This window comes from Rhinatrema bivittatum, chromosome 13 (genome assembly GCF_901001135.1).
Source record: "Rhinatrema bivittatum chromosome 13, aRhiBiv1.1, whole genome shotgun sequence".
Classification (NCBI taxonomy): domain Eukaryota; kingdom Metazoa; phylum Chordata; class Amphibia; order Gymnophiona; family Rhinatrematidae; genus Rhinatrema; species Rhinatrema bivittatum.
Genome location: NC_042627.1, coordinates 3719007 through 3740979, shown reverse-complemented (window position 1 = coordinate 3740979; position 21973 = coordinate 3719007). Strand labels below are relative to the sequence as shown.

Below are 21973 nucleotides of genomic sequence, written 5' to 3'. Positions count from 1 at the left end.
TTGATGAAACAGTTGGATTCTTAAGCTCAAAAAGCGCAGATTGAATTCTGCCAGGTTGATTCTATTTAAGCTGCTTTAGCTAAGGATATACCTTGGCTGTCACCTAAGCATTACATTGTTCTTACCCAGATAAGCTTTATTTTCTTCCCACTTGGCCCCCTGCCATTCTGTGTCGATGTGCAAACAAATTGAAATATTTATACTAAATTCCTGACCTGACTATATTTATTTCTTCTCGAGGTTGGGTGAAACCTAGGTTGGAGTTGTGCAACAGCCGCTCAGATTCCATTACTTCTTAAGGGAACATCTTTATATGTTTAAATCTTAATAAGATTGATAGAAAGGAAAGCTATGACCCCTTTTCTCTACAGTATAAGATAACAGACCACAAATGTTTTGAAAATCTTCCACTCTTTTTAAACAGTTACTGAAATTTTGCAAAGAACTAAAATGGCAAATTCTTCATTTCTCAGCGGGGACACAAATGTTTGTATTTTAAAACTGAAATTTTCTCTCGTTAACCTTTGTAGCAAGTGTGCTTAAAATCTTTAAATATATTTTTTACTATTTTGAGATTAATTGCAATTTATATTCACAACTTATTCTTTTATACCTTACACCGTCACCATTGTATCTCACACACTTTATACATAATTTAAAACCCTCGCCTACTCATACAGGATGCAATTTACAAAGGAGCTACATGTTCAAATGTAACATACTATCATATCAATTTTCAAAAACCAAAAGTGTAAAGTGCACCAATGGGAGTAAATCTTTGGGACAATTCAATGGCATATATTGTAGCAATTTTCAAAAGCCCATTTACATATTTAAAGCCAATTTTTAAGCATGTAAATTCTTTTGAAAATTATTCCCACAGAAAGCATGCATCCAACGGGCTGTGAGTTCCCAGTGGAGATGTGAATTTGATTTAATCTGAATGGAAAATAATGATGAATGAATATATTTTCTGTTCAGATTGGGACAAACAAACTGAATAAGCATGGTCACTAATAAAAATCGGATTCAGCGCCATTTTAAAAAATGGTGCAGGCCATCCATTGCTCCTACCATGTGACAGGGGCTGGCCAATGGCACTGATAGCCCCTGTCACATGGTAAGGGCAAAAAGCCATTGGTGCCATTTTGATTAGTGGCAGCTGATGGCCCGAGAGCGGAAGATCACTCCCGGGATGCCCGCTGGACCACCAGGTACTTTAAGAACGTTTTTCGGGGGTCAGAAGGGTGGGGGATTCTAAATAATTTGATTTAAAGGGTTGGGGTGGATTTGGGCATTGTTTTTATGGGTGCCCTTTCTCCCCCTCCCCCCCCCCAAAAAAAACAATAAGAAAACCACACTAACATTTTGTGGGGTTTTCCTATCGCTTTTGGCCCCCCCCCCCCGATATCTGACGGATTAGAAAATATTGTACGATATTTTCATCCGTCAGAAAAATTATTCACATCCCTAGTAATAATTACTCACATACATTTTTTTTAAATTGATAGCAAATGTATGCATGTATGTTTATTTTCATGCATATTGGTTCAATATATGTGTTTATAGCCATTGTAATGTTGTGGTATATGCATACATTTTCCACATCAAGGTGTAGAGTACATATATAAATGAGATAGCAGAAGGTTTTATCTCATTAGGGACTTTCAGAGCTGGTCCAGTATTTATCCCTATAGCTTTCCATGTGGGTAAGTCTTCGACTGGTTATTCCTGTCCCTGATGACATGGATCCTGCAGCTATCCAACCTCCCAAACCATCTTCAGGAGCCTGAATGTTTTATATTTTTGCCTGTTTTTTTCTCTGTAAGGAATAGCAACAAACTATCTGATAGGAAATTTTATGTGCATAGTGTATTTCTATATATTTATTTATTTTATTTAGTGCTTTTTTTATACTGACATTCATGATACAGATCATATCATATCAGTTTACAAGGAACTGGGGTGTTAACATTAACTTAAACATAGAGGAAAAGGCAAAAGTTACATTAAAACAAGGGTACTGGAACTGGGGAGAAGAGGAGCCAGTAGCAGAAGGTAACTCAGTAACTATAACAATAAAAATCATTTACAATCAAACTATAACAATAAAAATCATTTACAATATATAATCAGCCAGATGGTTTCTACTAGGTATGTGTAGATTCATCTACACTACAAAATTTAGTTTTTGAATGGGAAGCAGCTGAGGAAAATTACAAATCTTATCCTGCTTCAGATAATAGCCAAACTCTGAAAGCTTGTAGTGTGAAGGTCCTTACGGATAAGAGAAGGAGGTGGGTGAGGGCCGGACTTTAAACAACAAGGATTCCTTGATAGCTCTTAACTGGGAGCTTTTGTGTGGAGAGCCCTCAAATAGGACATACTCCTACATGTCTTATAGAACAAAGGACAAACCAGTCTTGCAGGCAGATTTCCATTGAAATCTTATTCTTACATATAAGTGTGAGCATGTAAATGAATGGATTTGCAGATGGAAGTTAGTAGCCTTCTTGGAGGTAATCAGGTCCATACAAAGTAGGTTAGCCAGTATGAGCAGGAAGAAGGTTAGGCTTGGTTCTATAAATACAGCAGACACCTATATTACTTCAGGTAAGCCTTCATCTCTTTGGGTTAAAAAAGAGTATTTGTCTTTTCATTGACATTTGCAGCTTTTCAGATATAGAGTTGAAAAATTAGAACTAACTACAAACAGCTTCAAGTGAATGAAGCTCCTACCTACACATGTAGATGACACTCTTCTCTGCTGGAAGTTGTTCTGTAGTAGAAAAGGCCATTTAATGTGTGTTCCTAGTCTCCTCATTTAGTACATTTAGTAATGGGGAAGCATATAAGATGTTTCTCTCTACAGGCTTTTCTGTGTTCATAGCTTGGTTAACCTCTGCTCTTAGGCATTTTGAAGAGATAAGATCCAAATGTAGAGATAAATCTCTGAAGACTTGTGTCCATTACAGGGGAGCTTAGTATACATTGCATATCCAAATATACAGAAGTTACTCATAGCCAGCTGGAAGGGTAGATGAGTGGAGTATAGAGATTACAGGTCAGAGATGCATGACAAACAACATGCTTGACACTGTGTGGGTAAAAGAGTGTTGCAGTTGGCTGTCCTGGGAGGGGCTTAACTGAGAGTGTACATAGACCTTAGCCTCAGTGACACACACAGAAAAGAAAATATAGAAAAACTTTTATATAAAATGTTCAAAGTATTAAAATGTTTTACAGTTTGCAGTAAATGGGAAAGAGGTGGGAAAACTTATGGCATTAACTATTTACAAAAAAAGGGACCAGAACCACAACAGGCTTGGTCCTGAGAGGTCTGAGGCTACAATGGTTACCTCATGTTCTTCAACTCAAGATCTGCTGAGTAGCCCTCTTGAGCATGGGAGAGTTACTCCATCTCCTCCACCATCCTTCTAAAGTCAGCCTGCAGGTCATGCAGGTCCTCTCTTTATCTATCCCAATATTATTTTGTCCTGCTTTCTGGGCTAGGAACAGCACTTCCTATGCTAGATGCAGACTTTGTAGCCAAGAGGGCACGGCAGTGAATCGGGGTGAAGGTCTCCAAGGACCTGCCCACTAATCTCTCACAGAAATGACTGAGCAGTATCAGGACATTTGTCTTGAGGTTCCAAGGCCAAAGGGGAAGGAGGCCCTATGGGGAAGAGGAGAGGGATAGTAGCCATTGCTGTTTATGGCGTGGGCAGACAGTATAGGGGCTGGTGGCTGTTGCAGGGTCTAGAGGTGGTTGTGGTGGATGCCGGCATTTTCCTACAGCAGGAATAGATGCTGCTCCTGCTGGAGGAGCTGGGGGCTCTTGAGGGTCCTGGCTTCTTCTTTTTTCTCCTCCTAGCTGCTGTTTTCTGTGAAAAATGATAAGAGTCTATCAATCCATCTGCCAGTGTCATCTTGAGTAGGTTTATTTGTAGGTTTGATACAGTTAGATAGCATGGCATAAAAGTCAAAGTTCAAGAGTATGAATAATAGCCATATTTGTTGATCATTTATCTGCTCTAGGGGATAGCCAGCCCTCATAAAGTTTCCCTGCCATATGTTGTTTTCCTAAATGCAACCTTTTAAGCATTCAGCCAAAATTTAGGTAAGGGATATAAAGCTGCTACAGTGGCTGAGAATTATATGTAAGAGTCTGCATAGGATTGCAAGCCTGCTACAGCAATTTAGCTGGCACAAGGTAATGGGTCCTTGTTGAAAGGGAGACTATTACATACCTTGGATATGATTCTGACACACTATTAGCTTCATTTTATGTTATGTTAGTCCATAACATGTGTTTCATGACAGGGAAGGTCGTGATTCATAGATTTTTAAGGTTGTATATTTGTTTACATCAGTGATTCTTGGTGATCAAGGCAGAGACAGGGTCTTGTTGTTCAGCAGGGCTATGGTGGAGCCTGTGATGAAAGAAGGAAATCGATAGAGCATGTTCTCTTCTCCTTCATAACCATGTTTTGAGCTTCCCCCCAACCTACTCCAGGTTGGCCTGTAGCTTGTCCAGCCACTCACCCTCTTTTCTGCGCAGTTCCCAGACCTTCTTTTTAAGGTCTTCAATCTATATAGATGAGAAATAGAAATAAAGCATGTTGGTTCACTGCTAGATCTATAACTTGATAATAGCTATGTTCCTTCCCTACTTTCAGAAAACATTATTTTGCCTGTGTCATGATTAGTTTACCGTTTCATTTTGCATCTATATATGCAGAACAGCACTGGCGGCATCTAGAGCCCTCCCCATCTCTTTACCCATTTTTCCATCCACCTCCCAACCACCCCCATCACTACATCTCCTTACTAATTCCCCATCCATCCCAACATCCCCCATCCCCCTAACCCTTCCTGCCCCCCTTTCATACTCAGTCCTTACCCACATGGGTAGGAAGCTCCATGATTAAACTCCACTTGCAGGCTTCTCCAGGACTGACTCATGATTCTGAGATTCCTTCTAATCCTTTGAATGGTGAAGAGAAGGTTCTAGTTTCTCACATTCCTGGTGGTGAAATTCACTCTCTTTCCTGGGGCCATCTTAGAATGAGCCTTCCTGGAAGGAAGTGTCCTAGAATGACAGCCTGAGTAACCTACTCTGGATCATTTCTGGATCAGTAGAAACAATCACACAGATGTGCATTCTCAGTAAAATAAGATGTTTAAATTCTTATACTTCCTGTTCCTCCATAGCCAACAACAGTGTTCAGCACTTCAGAGGGATCAAGGTTATTCCATACCTATACAGGAGGTATTGAAATAAAACCTGGCATAGTCTTCATGTATCAACCAAAAATACATTTTTCTACTCCATACTGTGTACTTTCAAGTGGCTGAATTCAGCTTTTCTGCATGAATAACCCCACCTAGGTAGCAGCCCTTGGCTTATTCTGGCCTCTTCTGGCTAGGCTTTTTTTTCCCTATGTCAGGCTTCTCAGAGAGATGGTTCCCTGTCCTAGAGATGCCACAGTCATTCATTTTTTCAGGATAGCTGCAGGGTATGCTGCTCTCATGTCAGATATATTCAGAGTCTGAGAGAGGAGACAGAATATCATCCTTAAAATTATTTGAGATGGAATCACTGATTTTATAATTCTTTTATTATACTAAGATGTGATGCCAGAAATGTTTGACGTCAGTTTAATGAACACTTCAGCAGGTAAAGCCATCACTTCCTACTACTGTTAAATTCACATTTTCTGTAGTGGGAAGAAAAATGCTAAACTTCCAGGCTCAAATCATGACAAATCAATTCATCTTCTCATTCTCCTGGGGTAGAGTAAATGAGCATCCTCTTTAATTTGGATAAGAAACATTATTCAACGTGCATTTGTACATAAGTGCTGTATAAACGTAGACATCAGAAAGCTATAACAGCCATCTTACAAAAAGTTGTCATGATATGAGAGTCTGACTATTCTTAAAATTCAAGTTTATTGAAGTGTTGGTATACAGTCTTTCAAGCACCATATGCTCACATCAGGATATCACTGCACAACCTAAACAAAATCCAGGTACATTCAGTCAAATTGTGTCTTCTGATACATTCTTTTCTTTCTTGTTTAAGATCAAATAACGTGGAATGATTACCCTGCAAGTTACTCCTTTCCATTTGTCTGTAAATACCTCCTGAAGAACAGGTAAATGAGATTTCATTTCTTCATTCATCTGCAGGAATGTTCCAAGAACATCTCATTCTCTGACAGTTTGTTGATGGACACTTTTGAGCTTCCAGACCATTTTGGTGATTGCTCAGATCTGTTTCTGGAAGAAATAAATGAGTCAAATTGATTCTTTATTTTGATGTACTATAATTAAGAGTTATGAATGATACCTTTAGTTTAAGTAGTGTGCCGACCATGTTAGTCCACTTAAATAAAAACCTGATACATTTCTTGACTTACTTTCGGGAGTTAATACACTCTTCTTTGGGTCAGACTACAACTTTTAGCTTGCAACATTGAATATGCGGTGACAAGGAGGAAATGGTTCAAAATAATTTGAGAAGCATGAATTATGGTTGAAGAGGAACATTTTCAGAAGTCTACATATTTACAAGTACTTGGCTAGCTTTCCTTTAAAAACTGCCTACAGGTACAAAGAATGCAGACTTTTCACTTTCTTTTTCTGTGGGAAAAAATATTGCTGAAAAACAATGAACACAGATTTGAAATTCTGCACTATCTGCCTGCCCCCAGGAATGATTTCAATCAATCCGGCTAAATGTATGTATAACCTCTTATTTGGGGGAGGCACATAAAATAATAGAGGGTCTGGTGCCTCTCTGTGAGCAAAGCACAAGTCTCTGTAGGATTAAAAGATGCCAATGGTTAAGCAGATGGTGTCAGGGAGCTGACACAGATGCATGGGCTGCATTTCTCAGCCTGAATAAGGAAAGTTTACTCAAAACATGTTTTCCCCTCTGTGACTCCTCTGATTGCACCCAACTTCTTCCTTGAAGTCACAGATGCCTCGTACAAACCCACTCTTGGGATTAAGTAAGGTCTCACTTAAGGGTATATTCAAACAAAACGTTTATTGTCCTTTGTGGAGGTCCACAGCAGTCAGTGCTTAATGAGTTTTAAAAATACATTAATTGAATCAGGGTTTGCAGTTTATTACAGCAGTACCAGCAATAATAACAAAACTCTCTTCCTCCAATCTTCTTAGAGTCATACAAAACATACTCACCCTTTTTCTTATTTAAGATGGGATTCAATATTCACATCACCCCTCAGAATTCTTCTCATTCACCAATACAGTTCTCACTTCCCAAAGGATTTTCACCAGTTTCTTGTGTCATTGGCTGTCATCGGCACCTCCTAAGATCTCAGCAAAGATCTCTCACGCCTTGTCCTTGCTGGACTGAACAGACTGGCTGCCCTCAAAGAAACTGTGAAGCTTAATAATAAATGTCGTAGGGAAATGAACACAAAAATTTCCAATTCCCTCTAAGAACACCATCTTATATTGATCCCAAGGAGAGACGCCTCCAGGTGGATCTCCCTCAACACACTTTCTTAAAGGTATAAAGCAAATTATTTAATAATCTCTGTCACAAGCACACCAGCATAACCCAAAGAGAGGTTAAGTGACCTCTTGTTCCCCATATTTACCTACACAAATCAGCTGTCCGAACATAGAAATCATTTACACATATGCTTTCAAAAATCAAAAATATGTGTGTAAATGATTTCCTTGCCCAGCTTTTTCCCTGGGAACACTTCCTTTTCTTACGCTTGTAAGTACCTGTGGAGTCTCTTCTATGCATACTTTATTAAGCTTCCTCTATGCTTAGATGAATTTTCACAAACAGGTTTTATGTGCACAATTGCTTTTGAAATTTTCTCTGATTTGTGCAGTTTGCACCTATGTGCATAAATTTAGATTTTATACCTGCAAAAACATGTATTTGCAAAAAACTGCCAAAATGAATGAGAACAGATGCACATATCAAGCAACCATATTGAATCATGGGGGAGTCTCTGAGCATTTTTTTTATTATGCACAGTAGGTAGCAGACAGAATGTAAAAATATATGGACAAATCTTTCCTGCATATTTGATGTTCAAAAATTAAATTTTGTCTTTTAAACATGTGATCTGGCCCATTTTTGAGACGGTAGGGAAAGAGGTGACATTAGTCTATGTTTATAAGATGTCCCTCTTGATGAATTCTGTCAATTTTAATACTGATTACAAATGGAGGAAGCAGGACTACAAATACCACAATGCAGTGGGATGGAAGTTCAAAATCCTGGACTGGGCAGAAATCTCCAACCAGAGACCTAACCACATAGCATCCTTGATGTTTTTATTTAGTTGTTTTTCTCCATTCCTCTTCTCTGCCTCTCCTAATTATTTACTCTCTTCATGCAGGATATGCTGTGACGCTGACTATGGCAATTAAGTTTGCCTTGCGCTAAAGAGAGAGAAGAAACAATAGACTACAAGCTTTGATTTCTGCAGCCAAACAGTCACCAAACTGATCAACAGCTGTGTACTATACGCTATAATCATCACTGAAATATTCACATTTTCAACCTTTACAACCAAAAAAATGTTAGAAAGATAATGTAAGGTCAGATTTGAGATCAGATTGAAAATAGGATAAAAAAAAATTGCTAAAACATGCAAGTCAGAATGTTTGCAGAACTTTGAAATAACAAATCTTTTGCCTATGGGTTTAATTTTGTCAGCAACTGGAAAAGAAAAAGTTCCCCGCAAAATCTTGCACGAGCAAAACTTGTATAAAAAGTAAGTGTGTGGGTAACTTTTCCCAGAGGTCTCATTTTAAGGATCAGGCAAATTTAACACAATGCTCTTTACCTGCCCTTTTCAATGGATTTCTCTCTCTTTCAGCCATGTTAGTCCACACGAATATGTAGGATAAGGGTCAACAAATAATTTGTGATTGATACCATTTTATTGGACTACTGTCATCAGTAGAAAAGAAAAAAAATGTAACAATAAAAGTTCCATTTACTTTGGGATAATGCCTCCAAATGGGTTATTTTTTGTGAATGCCTTGAACGTGTGAACCCTTGAAAGAGAGGGTTTAGTGAGTCTGGTCTCAATCTCTCAAACTTATTGTTAATGCCCTTCTAATACTTTGATTGTGCAAAAGAGCGCTGCCTTCTGGAGTTCATAGGGTGTTTATATGCATAGGCAACATGTCTAGATGTGCCGGAAAGTTCTTTTTAATTAGGTCAGTGGCAACGAATAGAAATGTATTTGTTTACGTTTCCCATTAAAGTCTAGGGCAGTGGTCCCCAACCCTGTCCTGGGGATCCCCCCAGCCAGTCGGGTTTTCAGGATAACCACCATGAATATGCATGAGATAAAATTTGCATGCACTGCCTCCATAACATGCACATTTTTTCTCATGCATATTCATGGTGGATATCCTGAAAACCCGACTGGCTGGTGGGCCCCCAGGACAGGGTTGGGGACCACTGGTCTAGGGGACAAGCAAAACTGCAAGGATTTCTTTCTTCTCAAGGCAGCTGCCAACTAGCACACTTATGGACATAAAGCGTGTGACAGTTGTGATATGTGTAGTTCCACTATGGTAGGTACATCCTGGCAACATCCAGTCAGTAAAGAAAATTTCATCAAAAAATGTTTTTCAGATTGCAATACTTGTAATGTAATCTATGTTATACAATGTAATTGTCCTTTACTGTATGTGGGACGAACATCTAGATCCATTAAAGTTCGATTATGGGAGCACCGGAGTCGTCTCAACACAAAGAATATGGAGGCCCCCATTGTGCAACATTGTTTGGCTGCAGGACATGATTTCACTGATTTACGCTGGACAATTATAGATCACATTTCTGTTCCTCCCTGAGGTGGTGATATACGTTCTTCTCTAAATTATAAGGAACAACATTGGATTTTTAAATTAAACACTGAATATCCCAATGGTATGAATGATACTGTCGAGTGGATGTCTTTAATTTAAAGGTCCATCTTTCTACTGTTTCATTGGTTCATTGAAAGTCAGTTCAAGAACTGTCATTGGTTCTTTTGGCAGTCCATCAAATGGTTTAAATACCTCCCCGAATTAGTTTCTTTGACGGCTCCATTTTGAAATATGCAGGAACGCTGAGAGGAGTTTTGTCCGGGAAATAAAAAGTATGTTTTCTTTTCTAACAAATGAGACATTTTGAAGAATATAATAGTAATATTGTTTAATCTGCTATGTTTTGCATTTTAGTAATGTTGAAGCCCGCGCCCCTGACGAAGTCTTTTTTACGAAACACGCGCTGTGTCGGGCATTGCAAGCAGTTTAATCTGCAGTAAAAAGTCGGGTCTTCAAAGCAGGGCATAGAAGTTTGCTGCCGCTGCCGTTTCATACCATGATAAGTATTTTCTATTTCTGTGGATATACTTCAGAATGTGGTTAAGCACACAGTAGATGCGAATGACTGTGTACATATAGTTAATGTTATCCAAAGAGCAAGTGTGCAAGTAAAAGAAAATATTAAAAGTATAAAACAAAAAAAGAAAAAACCCAGAAAAAATTGAATTTATTGGACACATGCAGTTTCATGAGGCATTTATAACAACAAACCCGATGATTATACATATTCGGTGGTGAGCAATTCACTTTATAATGGGTTACAAATCCCATATTACTCTTAAGTGAATAGAATGTAACACAATTTAGTGTATACATCAAGCTCCCGAATGAGGGTTGTTGTAAATATATAACATATCATTGGCATTTGAATCAACGTAGTTTTTTCTATTAGAGTTGTTATTGTATTACTACGGTTGGTATCCAGTTGTTTAAAAAACTCCGTAATGGAAGCATAATAGATTGCTATCTCTGTAGCTTAAGTACAACAGATAGCTAACTCCGCCCTCCTGTCGGGGTGATCTACAACAGATTGCTAACTCCGCCCTCTGGGCAAGGTGAGCCACAACAATGTGTGACAGATTCCACACTTGTGTATATGCGTGAAAGTAGTGTAAAGTGGAGTGTGCACAAACATGCTACTTGAAAAAGACAAACTGTTTTCTTTAGGCAGTGGGCACTCCTATTGGCATGCTACATTTCCATCATGCCATAGGCAATGAGAGGAAGGGAAATATGCTATGGTAATGGCAGATGGAGACAAAAGCTTTCCCTTCTTTGGGAAAGGAAGCTTACACTCGCTAAACTGTGCTCTGCCTCTGAAACATTGAATTGCGACAGGCTTACTCCATCTGTTCAGTGTACACTTCCCTATGCCTTGTTCATGATATAAGATTATACCAGTTAGTCTGTAGTTGTATTTTATGATATTTGAAATCTGGTAAATATTGCTGAATTATATTTTATTTTATTATTGTTTGTGCTGTTTATCATTCTTTTTATTATATATGTTTATTGTTACCCATCTAGAACACCGGAGGGTGCAGGATACAAATCCTTTAAAATAAATAAATCAAATAACATTCAAGGAAGAACCAGAAGCACCACCAGCACTTCACTTCCCAAGCTAGAGAGAAATTGTTTTCTCAGGGGGAAACTACTGGCCTAGGGACAGGCAGGTACAGACATTGTCAAGCAAGAAGAAGCTGAGGCTGGAAGTACATGTGCTCCTTGCAGCCACTGTAGCTGTATTGCTAAAGGGAAGGAGAAGGCAGAGGCAGTAGAGAGAGAGTAGCATTGGAACTGACATAGAGGGGCAAAGGCAAGGCCAGTAGTAAGAGTAGAGCAGTCAAAACCATCACAGTGCACCTCCATGATGGTTCCTGAACAATGTCGTCAGTGGGTCATGCAAGAAAGTACTGTTTCAGAGGATTCATGTCATTGATTCTCTGAATCTTAGCAGAAAGAAGAGTTAGTATCTGAGGAGAATATGGAGGGAGGGGGTGTCTGTTTATTAGTATACTATCTTCATTAATTGTAGTTGGTTAGGAAGATGAGAAAATAATGGGTATTTGCAATACTTCTGAATAACTATAATTTGAAACAATTTCTCTGTCATAATATTCCTTGCTTCTGTAAATGGAGTATATTGTGCTATGATAACTGAAGCAGTTACTTGGTTGAAAGATTGTATTTCCTTTTAAATAATAGAATCCATTTGCATACATACTTCTATCAAAACATCAGAGCATGGAATTCTTACTATTGTTACTCCCTGTGTGCCTGGCATGAGATAAGTCCAAGGAGATTATTTCCCTTAGGTCTTTTAACTCAATATAAACTTCACTGTACAAAGAACTCACAAAATGTTGATTTTACAGGGCGGGATTTATAGAGAGCTACAATAATAATAATTTGAGAGGAAATACAGACAATATACAATTTTTTAGTGTAAATAATTAGTGCAAGCTTTGCTCTAAAGATGAAGATGTATCCTAATATTCATATTTTTTTGTATTAGAGGTTGAAGGTAAGAGAAGTTCAGTAATGTTCATGGGTTTATTTCAAATCTTGCAAGTACTGAAATGTCATTCATTCCTATCATTTTATCAAGCATTCGCCATTATTGGACTAAGAGTAGACACTGATGAACTGTGAAAGAAGGACTGGAGGAAAGTGAGTTTCCATAGCATTGGCATAGCTTGAAGAGGTAAAGACAAGAGAGGGAGAAGACAAAGAAGGTAAAGAGTAACACAGCTGAAGCAGTAGCAGAGGGAACATTTGTTTAAGAAAGATGAGATTGGTTGATTTGACTAAGTATTTAGGCTCTAAGGAAGGCCAATGCCACAATAAAACCCTGTGAAGTTTGGAGTTTAAACTTGGAAGAGAAGAAAAAGCTGCAGCATGAAACCTGTGGTGTTTCAGGTCGGCTAGCGGATAGGGAGAAAGAAGGAAAGAATTTGTTCAAAACACCAGCTTTCGTTTTGTTTCAATTTGGTTTTATCTGATGAAAGTATAGTTCTGTGTGATAAATCCTTTGCTAACATGATTTTGCCATTAGAAAACATTAGGGAACACCTTTTCAGCTCCTATCTGTGCTTCTCTTCCTTAATTTCCTAAAAAAAAAAAAAAAAGACCATCTGCATTTGGATTTTTAAAAAATCCTTATCTTAATCTATCTGTGGCAGTATTGTAAATAAGTTGTTTTCCAGTTTTCTTCCTTTCTACTATTTCCTTTAAATCATGTATGTATTGCAGCTTTTTAAAAAAATTAAATGCTAGAGCATTGATGTAAGTGCACTTTAGAAGAGAGCTAAATAGCACAGGGGTCACCAACTAAGATGATATAAAAAGGAAGTTTTTATATCAAATAAATGCATTTTTTTCTGAACAATCAACTGAGTATCCAAAATCAATGAAAATGCTTGCATTCATTTTTGGAAGTTTGTGCTATCAGTGCAGAGCTGCACACACAAATAGCATTTTGTGTGTGCACATCATACGTTGTGCTCATAAACATAACTTCTGATGTGTGTACAAGCATGCACCACATGCTCAAACTTTATAAAACAAAAAAAAAATAAAATAAAACAGCCCACACAAAAAAAAAAAGAAAAAAAAATAACAAAAGGAAATTCCCACCCAGAGAAACCCAAAATACACATCTCTGCTGCAGTCTGGTGGCAATAGCTGTAGAGATTTAAGAGAACAATTTTGCACATGTTCTATAAATTGCTTTGAAGTTCATTTATAGGTGTTGATTTGCACATGTTCTCTGAAGACATTTTTGCAGCCAAAAAGGACAATTTAACTATGGCCTACAATTTTTTTCTAAGACTGTCACCGGTGCTTGTAATTTAAATCAGATGAGACTCATTGGCTACCGATTTCTTCCAAGAAGTTATGTTGAATGTCCTTTATGTGAGCTGCTTAGGTTTATTAAGCGGGTTATAAATAAAGAAACCATAATCATATCCACATAAATACTCATTTAATTATATATATTTTTTAAGTTGTATTTCTTCTTAGGAGGAAAGGAATTTAATAATGAGAAAAACAAATCAGACCTTAGAAAATATGTTTATTCTCCTAGGATTCACTGATGATCCCGACCTTCAGATTATATTCTTCCCACTGTTCCTGCTGATTTATGGTTTCACTGTGATCAGCAATATTGACATAATTACATTAATTTGGGATTATCCTCACCTTAACACCCCCATGTACGTTTTCTCAGTCACTTGTCCTTTATAGTTCTCTGTTATGCATCAACCATCACCCCCAATATGCTGTTCAACTTCCTAGTATAGAAGAAAGTCATCGCCTATTCAGGTTGTCAATACAACTATATTGTTTGCTCTCTTTGGAACCGTTGAATGCCTCCTACTGCTAGTGGTGGCCAATGACTGTTATGTGGCAATATGCAATCCATTGCTTTATGCTCTCAATATGTCTAAAGGATGCTCAACTCAACTCATAATTTATTCATATGTAGGAGACCTCCTGCAGTCTGCCTTAGAAGTTATAGTATTTTAACCTTCCATTTGTCCTTCTGTAGTACCAATGCAATCAACTATTCCTTTTGTGATATCTCTCCATTATTAAAAATGTTCTGCAAGCACTTATATTAATGAAATTGTGATGTTTATCTGTACTACTTTTATTGGTTCATTCCATCTTGATTTCTTATATTTATGTTCTCTATATGATTCTAAAGATTCAGTCAACAAAACAAAGACACTGTGCTTCCCAATTAACTGCTGTTATTCTATTCTATGAAACTCTACTTTTTATCTATCTACAACCCTCTTCCAGTTATTTCCTGTATCAGGATAGAGTGACGTTTTTATTTTATAGCATATTGATCCCCATGCTAAACCCCCTAATCTAAGGCTTGAGAAGCACAGATGTGACAGTAGCCTTAAGGAGAAATATACAGAGAAAACCCTGTTCTCAAACCTGATATTCATGTCATAACCACTGAGCCACCTCCATCTGTACTATAAAATCCCCTCCACAAGCATTACATCTGCCTCTTATGTATGCATCACATACCACTGGTGGCTTTCTTAATAATTGTAAGCTTCCCTTTGGGCAGGAAATGCTGTGACATTGTGTTCTCTTTTAATTTCTCCATGTTCCAAGCTTCCCATGATCCTCAGATCTGTTTCTTTAATGGTTGCTTCAGCCCTATGTACGAAGTGTACTGCCAAAAATATTTATTATATTATGTTTTAATTTTTCTTCATTGGGATCGTCACTGATTCCATATGTCAGCTATTGGTAGATGTAAGATTTTTGTCAGAAGACCCTTGAATGTTGTGCTGAGGTTTCTGTCTCTTTCTTATCTTGGATTCTCTACTGACTCTTAGCTATTCTATAGCAGACTGAATATTAGCCCTTTAGACTGTAGTTTGTTAGGGTAGTCAAAATAAGGGCTTGTGTAAAAAGGCAAAGAAAAGAGGTTTATTCTACTTTTCCAAGATATTCAGGGCCTCGAATGAGTTTACTTTTATTTGACAAGTTGGAAAATATGTTTCTGTTAGAAAATCTTCTAAATCTGGATTATAAATAATAATAATAATAATAATAATAATAAATCACAAACTTGGATGAATCAAGCTCAGAAAATTCCTTAATTCAAGTTCTATTTATACAAAGTTATACTCGAGATTGGGAGGGACTTTCTGTCAGTTAGGGGGCTCCTTCAGCCCACCGCATTTTCTAATCCTGTATCTGATGAGAAGAAGAATGTGATACACAGCCTGAATGTTCAATAATGAGCTGAAATCTTTCTTAGTCAACATATATAACTTTTGCATTCTGACTTGTGTTTGCTCCTGTAGTCACAGTATTGTATAGAACAGGAGTTCTTAAACCAGTCCTCAGGACACACCTAGCCAATCAGGTTTTCTGGATAGACAAAATAATAAATATGCATGAGAGAAATTTACATTCAATAGAGGCAGTGTATGCAAATCTCTCTTAATGCATATTTACTGTGGATATCCTGAAAACCTGCCTGACTTGATGTGTTTCGAGGACAGGGTTGAGATCCAATGGAATAAAAGTTGAAAGCCAATAATATGAATTCAAGCCAAAATAAAAGATAATTATTTATTTTCTTTCTAATTGCTGCAGCAGATGCCCAGTGCGCTCTCTATTTGGGAAATGGAAGGCAAAAATCAAACCCATGTGACTGAGTTCATCTTATTAGGTTTTTCTGACCTTTCCAAAATGCAAATTTTGCTCTTCACTGCGTTTTTGGCCATGTATCTTCTAACTCTACTGGGAAACATTGGCATTATCCTGTTAATTAGAACTGATCCTCAACTTCACACACCCATGTACTTTTTTCTCTGCAACTTAGCATTCATAGATCTCTGTTATTCCTCAACTATCACCCCAAAGGCATTGGTTAACTTTCTAGCAGAGAAAAAAAACATCTCTCTGCTTGATTGTGCTATACAAATGTTCATTTTTGTTACCATGGCCACTGCAGAGTGTTTTCTACTGGCGGTGATGGCTTATGATCGTTATGTGGCGATATGTAACCCCTTACTTTATTATGTTGTGATGACAGAGAGAGTCCGTATCCAGTTAATGGCAATTGTATACATAGTTGGTTTGGTCAATGCATTGATTCATACTTGTAATGCTTTCTCTGTGTCTTTTTGTGGCCCCAATGAGATCAATCATTTCTATTGTGATGTCCCTCCATTGTTAAAGCTCTCATGCTCAGATACCTTCTTCAATGAGATTGTGCTGTCTACCTTTGCTTCCATTGTTTCCACTGTAACCGTTATAGCAATAATTCTGTCTTACATTTACATTGTTGTTGCTATCCTGAAAATCCGCTCTTCAGAGGGAAGACACAAAGCCTTCTCGACCTGCACTTCCCATTTTATCACAGTGGTTTTATATTTTGGGACTCTTATCTTCATGTATGTGTTTCCGAGTTCCCATTACTCTATGGATAAAAATCGTGCAGTTTCTGTAGTGTATGCAATGATAATCCCTATGGTGAATCCCATGATCTACAGCTTCAGGAACAATGATGTCAAACAAGCTCTGAAGAAAATTTTGGGGAAAAAATGGCAAGCAAAACATTTCCAGTCATGATTTACATCAACGCAAGAAGGAATGAACTCTAATAATTAATAGTATTCCTCAGTTGCATTCTTGAATTTTCATAAACTGTGCTAAAGAAATATGAAGGTGGTCATAAAGATGAGAAATCGAGTATGGATAGAGGTTTGGACTCATAAAATGTTAATTAAATACATTTTAGACAAATGCTGTATTTACTGAAATATTCCCAATATTGGAGAAGAGAAAGTATCAAATAATAGCTTGAGCTTATTATTAACAAAACTACAGGATACATCTGACCATGTTCCTCCTTCAGGCAAAGGTAGAGTAAATACACAGTGGATCTGATTCCTGATTTAGCAGGTAGTACTTTATAATCAGTGGAACAAGTCTCTTTGGAATAAAACTTACATAACTTACTACTCATTATGGTCCGGTTATCAGCAGCATCTGACCACTTAATAAGGGAGCAGGGAGACTAAATGATTGTCTCCCTCACACAGCTAAATGTAGGTACTTAAATATTTGTAGCCATGGAGGCATCCATGGGGTGGCAAAAACACTTATCCACTTAGCACCCATTCACTATAGAGTAAAGCACTATAATGTACATGCTACATATTGGCTTAGTACATGTGAAATCTTACAATAAATCAGGTGTTCAATTACACATTAAAATTAAAATATAGCTGAACCTATTTGTGGTATTGCATTCGTGCGTAAGTGACATGTATGATTTATCCTAGTATTTTATAAACACATTTTTTTATTCTAAGATGGCAAGCGATTGTGTCATGGAATGGTTGGTAGCTTATTTAGATTAGCAGCTTACAGAGCGGTTTCAGAATAGAACAGAGAGAATATTATATATCCTACCGATGTGATTTGATATTGGGAATCCGGTTACAGCAGTGAGAGTTTGTACTCTGAGGCATGCCAGAAAAGAATTGTCATAAGAACATAAGAAGTTGCCATACTAGGTCAGATCAAGGGTCCATCAAGCCCAGCATCCTGTTTCCAACAATGACCAGTCCAAGTCGCAAGTACTTGGCCAGTACCCAAACATTAGATAGATCACAAGCAATTATTGCTTATTAATTACTGTCATAGCAGTCTATGGTTCACCAAGATCTGACTGTTCTAAACTATACACAATGCTTTTGGATTTGGAGGAGAATATCAGATTTAAGAGAATAAAGGGACGTGGAGATTGTATGCCCCTGAAGAAGCCACGATAGGTGAAGCAATTGGACACGTTTTGGAGTTTTATATGCAAAATTGTATAAATGTCAATGTGAAAGTAGTGGATTATCTAATTTTTATAACTGCTTGTTTATTATTTTAATTAACTGTTGTGTTGAGTTTGATGGTATTTGAAAATGGACATGATGTGGGGTATGATGTAAGTGTGCAATTTCAACAGGGTTTGCAATGCAATGAAGTAGGTAGGTAATATAAGGAATGATGGCATTTGTAAAATTATATTAGATAATAAGTTTATTAATTTGTGTTTGATGTAATATATTGAATGACAAGATTTGTATATATCAAATCAAAAATCAATGCCCCATAGATATATTTTATCCACGTAATCAAAACTCACTATATGTGCTCAAGACAATGAGTCATATATTGGTCAAAATAATTTCACAAAAGGCTCTGGAGTCTCTTCTGACTCCTAGTGCTCACCTTTTTAACGAGAATTTTTTTTTTTAAAAGGACAGAGGAAGGGTTTCATATATTAGAGTATTAAATCCCCATGGGTGAACTCATTCCATGCATAACCAAACCTCCTCCATCCAGTGTTTTGATCGATTGTCACATACACCATAGGTGAAACTGCATATTTTTTCTTTTAAATATTTTTTGTGCCAAAAATTATTTAGAAAGCATGCTTATTAAATGTCCCGACTTATCTGGTATGATTGAAAAACCCGACACAGTCACGTTTCTGGTCCACAACAGGACCTTTCTTCAGGGGATGTTCTCCTATTCAATAATCCGTCGGTGTACCAAAATAACTATGGGTAATCCAAGCGTAATGTGTATAATTTCTTCAAGGCACGATAATGGATGCAAAATTTGATGTATTTGTGCATTCTATATGATGCTATAAAATAAAATGAAATATTTTATAACATATGTATGTTACATTTTGGATTCCTTTTTGCAATTGAATGCGTATAGAGTAATGTTAGGAATCAAGATTCACCTTTGTATTATGATGCTGCTATAATGGTGCCAACCCAATAGCGTTGGAGTGTGCTTATGACTTTTTGTACTTGAATGTAACTTATCTTGAGCTATCAATAAATAGGCTTGAGCTAAATTTATAAATAAATTGAGGAGGAGGAGTGTCATGTAGAGAATGCTCATAGGCCAAAAGCAGAGGGCCTAGAGGGCTACTGCTGCTGCTTGGGACCAAAAACCCCACCAATCCACACACAGTGGAAATAGCACTACAAAAACCCACACTCATTAACCCTCTAGATGTTAATATATCATAAATGTTTGTCCTTTTTGTTATATTCAAAACCTAATGGTTTAAATCTTCAAAACTTACTTAGAACAACACTTTTCACATTTGAACATAATCACCAAAAGGTTCCCAGAGAAAAATTTTTAAAGAGTGTAAGTGATGCTTCATAAAACTTTTAGGGCACCATCCCAATGTACCTTACTTAGCTTTTTAATCATGAGCACCACCGTCCACCCTAGAGTCCTTTTTATTTTCTCAAAAATAATTTTTTTGTTATTTTTAAATTATTTCAAATGCTTCCTGAAGAAATGTGAAAAGCATCACAGAGGATCACAGTTCGCCAAAAATATTCAAAAACCCAAAAAGGTGAATCTAAAGTCACTTAACTTAAGCTCGATTCCCCAAACCTTCGATGTGACATTGGCAACGTTTACCCCAACCAAGGCCAAGTTTCGCATTTCTTCTTCGTCAGGGGAAGCCACTTAGCTGCTGCACTTCACTTAAATCCATTGAAAAGGCTCGCAAAAGCCCTGCCCGATGTTACCTCAAAACATGGCGAACCCAAAAGGTTACCAGAGAAAAATATCTTTCTCTGGGAACCTTTTGGTGATTATGTTCAAATGTGAAAAGTGTTGTTCTAAGTAAGTTTTGAAGTTTTAAACCATTAGGTTTTGAATATAACAGAAAGGACAAACATTTATGATTATATTAACATCTAGAGGGTTAGTGAGTGTGGGTTTTTGTAGTGCTGCTTGGGACCAGGCAGGCTTCCAATGATTGGCTGCCATCCCTGTAGTAGCTTGCCTTCATGATCTGGATACTACCTGTAGGTCATCCTTACCTTTCATGTATTATACAGATCCCCAAGCCAGGCCATTTCCAGTCTGTGGAAGTCTGCGTGGTCCCAAGCAACAGCCACAGCCCTCTAGGCCCTCTGTTCTTGATCTATGGGCATTCTGTACATGACACTACTCTCACACTCCTCCACAGTTGTCACACAGCAGCTGACACCCTGTTCCTGCAGTCAGCAAGTAAATAGCAGTGGTGAATGGAAAGGTTGGTTAGTGGACAAGTGAAGCACCAAAGGATTTAAGCTAAACCTGTCCCCTAGTTTATACAGTAGATATGTGCCACTCCCTCTACATATGCACAGTAAATCTATTGACTTTCATAAGGCAGGTAGCCATACCCTGCCAGCGTATACAGATTGCAGAGTGAGTGTCAAATGATGGGATATGGAGTGGCAGCCTCTATGTCAACTGTCCATGATATGATCTACAGAAAGGAGGCTAAGGAGACCTGTGCCTAGAAAAAGGGAACCTCAACTAGGAATGCCACCAGGTCTCAGGCACTTGCCAAGAAAACCAACCACTCAACCCCCAGCCCTCACTGGGTATCTGCTACATGTTGGCACTAACTAACTTTTCCCCAAACCATTTATCTGAATAACCCCAACATAGATGGCATTAGGAGGTCCTTGCCACTCTGCATTCCTGCCATCTCTGCATCCCCATATTCAGTGGCAGCTTCTTAACATTCACAACCCCCCCTCCTAAAACTGGAATCCCTGGCAGCTAAAGCTCTAGGAACCATGCACACCCCCAATTAACTGGACTATTAGGCCCACTCCAGGTGGAAGGTGCGAAATACAGGCTGATGTCAACTCATTCCGAAATGTTAGACTGTATATTTGAGTTCTGATGTTGGCAAGTTTCACACCCCCCACCCTTTCTCATGCAAGTGAATAGCCTAGGTGGAATGTAAGAGTACTACGTGTGAGCCATTCCTACAGCAATCCATACTGACATCTAAGGGTGTGCATTCGTTCCCTATGAATTGGTGATCCGCAAAGTATAGGGCCGTAATCATGGGGAAGCGAAACGTATTGCCGTCGTCCCCTGTGACATAGTGAGGGCAAAGGCTATCGGCTGCCAGTATTCAAAATGGCGCCGACTGTCGGCCCCTGATAGCCGGCATTGGAGGCATTCTTCTGGGGTTAACTTGCTGCGAACCAGCTGCATGGGTTCCTCTGCTGTGGCCCCAGTTGGAGTGGGGCTCTGCTTGGAAAAGGGAGAATGCCAGGAGAGCTGGGAAGTGGGTGGATGCCTCTTTGAAAGTTGCAATTCACGGGTCCACTCATGGAGTCGGCGGTCTATGCGGCCGGCTAGATTTATGAGGGCATCTAGGGAGGTAGGTAACTTACGGGCCACCAGCTCGTCCTTTATCCGGGCAGCCAGTACATCTAGGAAGAAGGAGCATATGCAGTCCTCGCTCCAGTGGAGTTTCGAGGCAAGGGTCCAGAACTCGATAATGTAATCCGTTAAGTGGAGGAGAGATGACCCAGAGGCAGTCTGCCGACCAGAATCGTTGAAGACAGTGCGGAAGAGGGCCAAGAAGCCTTGCAGGTCCCGCAGAACAGGATCAGAGCTCTCTCACAAGGGAGAGGCCCATGCCAAGGCCATGCCATCCAGGAGTGAGATGATGTAGGTGGTCTTCACAAGAACATAAGAACATAAG

At 38.3% G+C, this 21973-nt stretch overlaps 2 protein-coding genes across 2 annotated transcripts in view; both read left to right on the top strand.

The window, feature by feature from the left end:
- The window catches only part of LOC115075144 (lectin-like), a 28085-nt gene extending 19072 nt beyond the window's left edge, over positions 1-9013 (top strand). The window contains exons 6-7 of the mRNA XM_029575367.1: positions 6089-6161; positions 8400-9013. Coding sequence (XP_029431227.1) covers positions 6089-6161; positions 8400-8430 — 104 coding nt within the window. The 3' untranslated portion in view covers positions 8431-9013. The remainder of the gene's footprint in view (positions 1-6088; positions 6162-8399) is intronic.
- Positions 9014-9422: 409 nt separating this feature from the next.
- On the top strand, positions 9423-19119 carry LOC115075151 (olfactory receptor 1020-like). Its single transcript, XM_029575374.1, has one exon. The coding sequence runs from the start codon at positions 16030-16032 to the stop codon at positions 17005-17007; it is 978 nt and encodes a 325-aa protein (XP_029431234.1). The 5' UTR covers positions 9423-16029; the 3' UTR covers positions 17008-19119.
- Positions 19120-21973: the final 2854 nt, after the last annotated feature.